The 7630-nt window shown below is 44.7% G+C and overlaps 1 protein-coding gene across 1 annotated transcript in view; it reads left to right on the top strand.

Moving 5' to 3' along the window:
• CACNA1I (calcium voltage-gated channel subunit alpha1 I) overlaps positions 1-7630 on the top strand; it is a 149438-nt gene that overhangs the window by 98807 nt on the left and 43001 nt on the right. Inside the window, exons 5-6 of the mRNA XM_050969913.1 lie at positions 1959-2274; positions 2901-2993. Coding sequence (XP_050825870.1) covers positions 1959-2274; positions 2901-2993 — 409 coding nt within the window. The remainder of the gene's footprint in view (positions 1-1958; positions 2275-2900; positions 2994-7630) is intronic.

Raw genomic sequence — 7630 nt, 5'->3', positions numbered from 1 at the left:
CCTCCAGCCATGCCTAGGAATACAGGATGGTGCTTCTACACCCAGAAAGAGCTGAAACTCAGACACACGCTGCCGAAAGATCCTGAACCTGCTCCTTCTTGACAGAAAACAATGCTCACGGGAGTCTTACAGAAAGCCATAGTGCTGCCTGATGCATCCAGGAACATCTCTGATGCCTCCAAAATGGAGCTGGAGTCTCTGTTTCAACAGTAGTGCATTACCTTTGGAGGGACGCTGAGAAATTTCCAGAAAACTTCAGGAGTAGAATTGCATGTGGCCAATGCCATGGGGTAGGGATAGAGGGCTGGTGGGAGAGGTGTCCCACAGCTGGGTTAGTAGAAGTGAGAGCATCTGAAAGCAAAGAATGAATGTTTGAATGGGACAAAAAACTCGTGGGGAAACATAGGAACACTTCTGGCAAAGAGAGCCTGAAGCCACACAGGGGTCAATTACAGGTATCTGAGATTTGTTTGGGGGTTCAGGGGGGAGTCTGCAGAGCACAGCTTTACTCTTCCCACAGGCAGTGGGGTGGAAAAGCTCCTGCCTTCCATGAATTCTCCGATTACCCAGTTTCAGAGCACACTCTTCTTGTTGACTCTCTGGCTTTAGTAGATCTCAGGCTTTAAAACGTTTTCTTAAAACCGTATGCTAATCCCAGGCGTGCTGTCAGTGTAGACTGCTTAAAGAAAACCTAGAGCTGTAGATCAGTTTAAACTGATTAAACAGTTCTGAAGCTTTAGAGCATCTCAAATTGGAAAAAAAAAGTGTGAAAATACAATGTGCAGAACAGCAGTGGAGTTGCAGAGTAGGAGCTGCTTAAAGCAGACACTTCCTGTGTTTATTTATTCCTTGGGGAAAAACTACTGTTTAGGATGATTGTCCTTTATGTAAATCAGGAGTAGCACTTCTTTAATGAGTGTAATTATATCCATGCAGAGCTGATGTAACTGAGAAGTGAATTGGGGCCACAGCCTTCACAATGACAGATATTAGAAAATATTTGGCTGGCCATTACTAGGGAAATCAGTTATGAAGGTGCCCATGCACCAGTGATGAGGATGAGTTACAACATACCTTTGTAGTTTAGTCCTGCTTAGTTAACAATCAGAGCCTGTCTTTTTCTTTTTCATCAACACCTGTCCTCATCCAATGACACTTAGTGAAAAAGCCTGCATTTGCACAACATGAAAGTTGTGCATTGTAGCACTGCAAGGAATACACCAGATAGAGCTTAATCCTTTTTTTTTTTTTTTTTTGTATCTTCACCTTTCACTTTTCTGATATTAGCTCATCTCCAGCTAGGCAAGCATAGATGATTTTAATTATTCATGCATTTGGAAGGTGCTTGCATTATTTGGAAAAAATACATGAACTTGTCATAAAACATTGCACCCGTAATGCCAGCTGTCAAGGAGGAGTCAAAGTTAAGGTTAAGTCAATTTTATCTTTCCATTTCCGAATTTTAAGGCTTATCTGTGCATTGTTAATTATGCATGAACTGGATTTTTTTTTAGAAGTACAGAAGGTTCTCTACCAAATGTTATAAAACATGTCCATCAGCAGTTACATATATGAACATATTACAGTAAAGCCTGATGAACTTCCTGAATGTCATTGCACCTGATTTAGCTTTGATGTTAATGGGGAGAGTATCAGACTGCAAATCTCTGCATTCCAGCATTTTTTCATCTCCATGAAAAAAATCTGCAAGCAGATTGTGCAGTTTGGCCTGGGGTGATCTGATGGCAGGAAAAGCTCTGAAAACTGGGGGCTCACCCTAGAAATTTGCTGGTTTTCAGGAGCCCTGTCATTCCTCCCCTTCTCCTGAGTCAATGAACCTGGAAATTCCCCACCCAGTGCAGTCCCTATGTCAGAATGGGGGCTCCCAGCCCCACCAGAATCACTGAGAGAAAGGAAACTCTTTGTCACAGGAAATTTGACTGTGTCTTCTTTTGCAGACAAGGTGACATTGTCCTGCCCCCTTATTACCAACCAGAGGAAGATGATGAGATGCCCTTTATCTGCTCGCTGTCAGGAGATAATGGAATTATGGGCTGTCACGAAATACCCCCGCTGAAGGAGCGAGGCCATGAGTGTTGTTTGGACAAGGATGATTATTATTATTACAATTCAGTCCGGCAAGAGTTTAATGTCAGTGGCATGTGTGTGAACTGGAACCAGTACTACAACGTGTGCCGCACAGGCAACGCCAACCCGCACAAGGGTGCCATCAACTTCGACAACATCGGCTACGCCTGGATTGTCATATTTCAGGTAAGTCTTGAGTTAGCCTCCTTACAAGGCTCAAGCTTATCTTTCTCTTTTTCAAACTCAGTCTTTCTGGGCTCCAGGGGTAGTTTCTGCAGGGTGTGAGAGAGATGCAAAGGGAAGGGCCTCGTAACTCCCCTGGTAAGGGAGACTGCACACATGAATGTGCTTGCCAAAATAAACTCCACCCTTCAGGCTGACTTGTACCAGTTTCCCCTCCAGTCCAGACAGCTATAGTAAAGGAATTTTTTTTTTTTTTTTTACTTCCCAGCACGTGTTGCAGATGGGAGCTAAAATCCATGCCTTTTTTCTTTCCTCCGGCTGTACGCGGTGTCCAGTCCAAGGGGCACAGCAACCTGCTGAGGGTTTTCCCCTGCTGCGATCCAGGGAAATGAACTCTTTTAATGAAATATTCCTGCTGTGGACTAGAATGATCTCACAGGCTTTGACAGCATGCCAGTGTCACCAAGCAGTACCATGCTGATTTCCCAAAATGGAAATTTGGTTTCGTTGAAATGAATTGTTTTTTCTCACCTTTCTTGGGTTGCAACCGTCCTGCCAGTATCTGCTTGTTATACACTGAGGAGTGATCTCTGGAATACCCCTCCTGTTTCTCTTGTTTGTCTTTGCAGGTGATCACACTTGAAGGGTGGGTGGAGATCATGTACTATGTGATGGATGCCCATTCCTTCTACAATTTTATCTACTTTATCTTGTTGATAATCGTAAGTATAAGGTTTGATGAATTGTTTGTCAGCAATGCAAGCTAAGAGCTGACAAAAACCAGGTCTTAGGTCAACATAGATACTGGGGAAGCAAACTTCTAGAAATTTCAGAAATTCAGCTAGTTGATTTTCACCAAGAGTCTAAGGCAGGGTCACATATATAGTTGTCAGCCAAGTTATTAGCCTTCACTCAAAAATATACCTAAGATTGATTTTTAAAGTTATACATGCTGGTGTAGAATAATATTGTCACTGGCAGATCTTTTTGCAAAGTAAATTCCCCAAACCAGTTGACTTAAAAGCCAATTATTTCACTGCCCTTCTACTAGGTCTCTATACAGATAAAGCTCTTGAGTAATTTTTGAGCCATGTTGAGTGAGGAGCTTTTGGCAGCACCTGGGTTTATCAGGTTCAGAGTCTGAGATTCACGTTTTGTTAGATTTGGGGTCTGTCATGCTGAATTACTTCCTCACCATGAACGAAAAGGAGCTACTGCTCCAAAAGTGTCAGCAGTCCAAAATAAACTGGCTGTGTGAGATCCCTTGTGGATGATAGGATGGAAAGAGAGAAGTGTGTCAGCAATGAGAACTTAATAAGCAGTTTATAAGCCCTGTGGATTTATACAAATGAAGTTTGAAGGTTGGTTTTCTGCTAGGATATTCATTATCAGCACCTGGGAGGAGAGCTGAGAAACATGGTGCCATTGCCTCCCCATTTCTCAGGCTTCCCTTGCATAAGTGTGTTTTCTTGGAGGGAATATCCTGTTTCTAACAAGGAAGGATTGTGGTTTTTATGAAGGCTCTTGCACATTGCTCACCTGGGGGACCAAAGTCAAGAGTGAAATGGAAAGACATAGGATGAATTATGGGAAGTATAAAATCTGTACATGGTAGATGCAATTTAGTTTCAGGTCACTGGGTAAGGACCTCAGTGTGTATTTCCAAGGCCAACGTGCATTTGGATGAATGGACCTGGCCAGGACTCTGATCTTCATCTTGTCATATGGGGCCGTGCTCTTCAGGAAATAGGATCTCTAGAAGCAGTCACCTAGTAACACTAACAGGCTGTCCTAATACAGGATCTAGTTTACATTCAAGCTGGCATGCAATGACTTGAGATAAAGAAGACTTTAATAAATTTCTGTGAGAAATTCTGCAGCCTGTACATATGGAGGGTGGCCCAAAAGAAAAAAAATCTATTGGCCCATTCAGGTCAGACAACTTAAAAAAATCTTACTATATCCTTGATTTCACCCTGCCTTACAGTCTTCTATTCTCACAAAGGAAAGACAAGGAGATAAAAACAGGAATATGACACTCCCTGTGGGCTGAAGCATGAACCTGGACAGCAGAGGTGAAATACACCTTAAGGAATGTTGCTTTTATTTTGTTGCTGAAGAGTCCCCAAGAGACAGTGCAGAGATGTGATTGCACAGAATGGGATGATGGGGGGGAGTTTCCACAGGCTCTGTTCTCAAGGGCAAACTGGACATCTCCTGCTTTTTGGGAGTTCAGAAAATAATAATTTCCCATGAATTTTGTTCATATACCCCAAAATGCAATAAATATTTAGTATCCACCTGCATTCTGACTTTGAGCAGCATGGTCAGGATACCCCAATTTGTAGAATATGCACTTAGACACAGACTTTACTCCTTGTCCCACAGCCCCAGTCTCTCCCAGAGCCAGGAAGAACTGTGCAGGGTCAGTGTTTAACCACTGGGGCACACATACCCAGTCCTTTGTAGGCCAATTCCAGAAACTGCCCTTCCCCCGCATTTCAAACTAAATAAGTTCTGTCAGTGTATTTTAGGTTTCTAAGTATCCTTTTAGTGCTGGCTCACGTCATGTGGATTCACAGTGATTCAAACTGTGTCTTTGCATTTGCAGGAACCGAAAACCCTCAATTAAGCACTCCACCTGAGATGTTACTGCAGAGTGTCATTGACATTTCTAGACACTCCCTCCTCATTTGCAGAAGCCATATATGTTTATTTCTATCAAACACAGGAGAACATGAATCTCAGGTTACTTTGGGCACTGCTGAGAACAAAGGAGTCCTATGCTGGGTGGAATGTTTTCTTTACCTTTGGTGGAGTTAGGCCAAGGAAGTATTTAGCCTTCCTGCTACTTTCTTGGCATGTGATGCATCTTTTGCACATAGCAATGCCACCATGTCTAACTTAATATAATTTGGCTGCATTTTCTATCTGAATCTTCATATAGAAATGATAACTCTTCTTTAAGTCTCATGAAGTACAGCCCTCCCCGCCTTTATCCTTCCCTCCTTCTCGGAGGAGCTTGGAAGGCCTGGCTTTCTAAGCAGGATTGTTCTGACAGTTGTACTTTAAGCTCTGACTCTTTGCTTTTCCACTCACATTCTAGCCTTGTCTCAGACTTGCTCTTCTGGGGCTGGATCTCTGCAGCTTCTGTCTAGAGCTGTGCTTTCATCTATGACTTCTTTCCCACAATGATATCTGCAAACACCTACATGAGGGCATTACCTGCTACTGCTCATATGGCAGGAAGAAGGCTCCACCACCTGGATACACTCTCAGCAGAGTTAGAAATCCTGCATAGATGTGCTTCTCGGAGGGGAAGGGTGCTGACTGACTGTGGCACTCTTGAATGGCCTTGTAGAATGACCTGGGAAAAGCATTTCATGTGTTCAGCAGGTTTTAAAAAGCTTCCTACTTGACCAGAGATCGTGGATATGACATGAAGGAAGGACTGATTCCTGCCCTTGGGTCAGTGTTTCCCTTGGGTTTTCCTGCTTGAGGTCCAGGTGTCTCTTTGACACTTCTCCAGCTACTTGGCCACTGCTATGGCTCCTGGACTGGAGCAAGCTCTTCTGAACTCTTACACTGGCATCTGCATTGCAGCACTCAGGGGCTCCTTGAAGGGCTCCATGCTAACACATGTGGGCCTCAGAAAGCAAGCTGGATATGCAGGCATAAGCAGTAAAAGTAATTGACAAGTCAGGATCTGCAGTACTAGTCAGATTTTGGCAGATATTCCAGAGATGGGGCTTGAACTTTGGGTTGAATGAGGCCAGGATCTGCTTTATCAAAGCACAGCTCAGTCTCAGGGCTGAACAGGACCCAGTGTTAGGACTCAGAATCAAGGGTCTCCATCTGCTTCTCTCAAATGCTTTGATTCCCTGTCTGACTCTTTCCATCTCTCTGCTCAGCCAGCTGAGATGAATCACTCAATGAGGAGCCTTCTGGGACCCTTCCTGTCCTTCTCCTAGCTGGGAGGGAGTGCCAGGCTCAGAAGAGACTAAGAGTTTATGGACTAGCCTGTGGTTTTAAGGATTAGCTAAGCTAATTTGCTTTGTGTTTGATGTTTCTAGCTAAAAGAATAAGGACTGGGGAGTAGTTCCCAAATCCAGTCCTCTCACTCCCTACCTTTTTGTTCATCTGGTGGGAGATGGCAGCAAACAGTGCCTGTGAGGACAGGGCTCAGGGGTGTGTGAACCTGAACCTCTCTCCAGAGTCAACCCTAAGCTGACAGTGCAGTCCTGGTGAGGCATCTCAGCCCTCAGCCCTTCCTCTTGTGGCCCAGAGAGAGGGTGTGGCAAGCCCTAATTGCTTGTTGTTTGGGGGTTGTGGGTTGTGGGAGGTTGCATAGTATGGGGCAGTGTCACAAGTGGTGTTCCAGAAATGCTCACACAGCTGGTGTCCACCTCCCTGCCCTGCCTCACTCAGTGCCAGCTGAGGGACACAACCAAAAGGGAAAGCCTGGGTGAGTATCATGCTGCTGAGCAGAGTGCATTAGAGAAGGGTTTGGATTCCCAGTAATAGGCTCATCAGTTAAAATAAAACATGCAAGACATCACAGACTAGGGAAAATGTTGGGTGAAGGCAAAGGAATCTGAACGAGGCCTTATTTTAATTTTCAAGGCTTCATGCAGAAGCTGAAGGAAAAATAGGCTGAAATATGGGGGAAGGAAAGAGAAGAGAAGGGTGATGAAGGGAAACAGAATTAGAACAGCTTTGAAGGGTGCTGAGAGGAGGAGGGGAGGGGGAAAAAAGCCCTTTATTTTGAGATACTTTATTGTCCTTATGTTGAATCTGGTTGGAAAGAGCTTCATGTTTCAAAGGGTTATTGAGATGTTAGCAGGGACACGTCCCCTTTGAACAAAGTGCACCTGTGTCTAAGAGAAAGGGTCACCCAGAAGGGCAAGCTGGGGAGGGGGGCAGTAAGGGCTATGAACTGAGGGAAAGGCTGCTTGGATAGGTAACACAAGCTCTGAGGTACTTGCTGAAATAAACCCTTTTTCCATTCATAAGCACTGGGGTCAGGTTATCAGCACCTTCACCTGCTCTGTCTTCTTTGCTGGAAAGGCTTTACCGGAGAGGAGACTTGTGAAGACAAGGTCAGGACTGAATCCTGCTCTCTGTCAGAGCTATTTGCTTGCAAAGGAGGGACAGTGAGGGGAGATGGGTCCTTTGTGGGTTCACACAGGAGAAACTGGTGCCAGGGTGCCACTTAGCAGGCATGCTCACAGGTCCAGGGGAAGCAGAAATCTTGAGCTGGTGTTTAATCTCCTCCCAGGGGCTGCCCCACAGAGCCGGTTTCAGAGCACTGCAGATGCAGAGTGTTTGTTCAGAGTTTAGGCTGAGTTTAGGCTCTGCA

Source organism: Serinus canaria, chromosome 1A, assembly GCF_022539315.1.
Source record: "Serinus canaria isolate serCan28SL12 chromosome 1A, serCan2020, whole genome shotgun sequence".
Taxonomy (NCBI): Eukaryota; Metazoa; Chordata; class Aves; order Passeriformes; family Fringillidae; genus Serinus; species Serinus canaria.
Note: the sequence above shows the minus strand (reverse complement) of the source record. Positions and strands in the feature narration are given on the sequence as shown.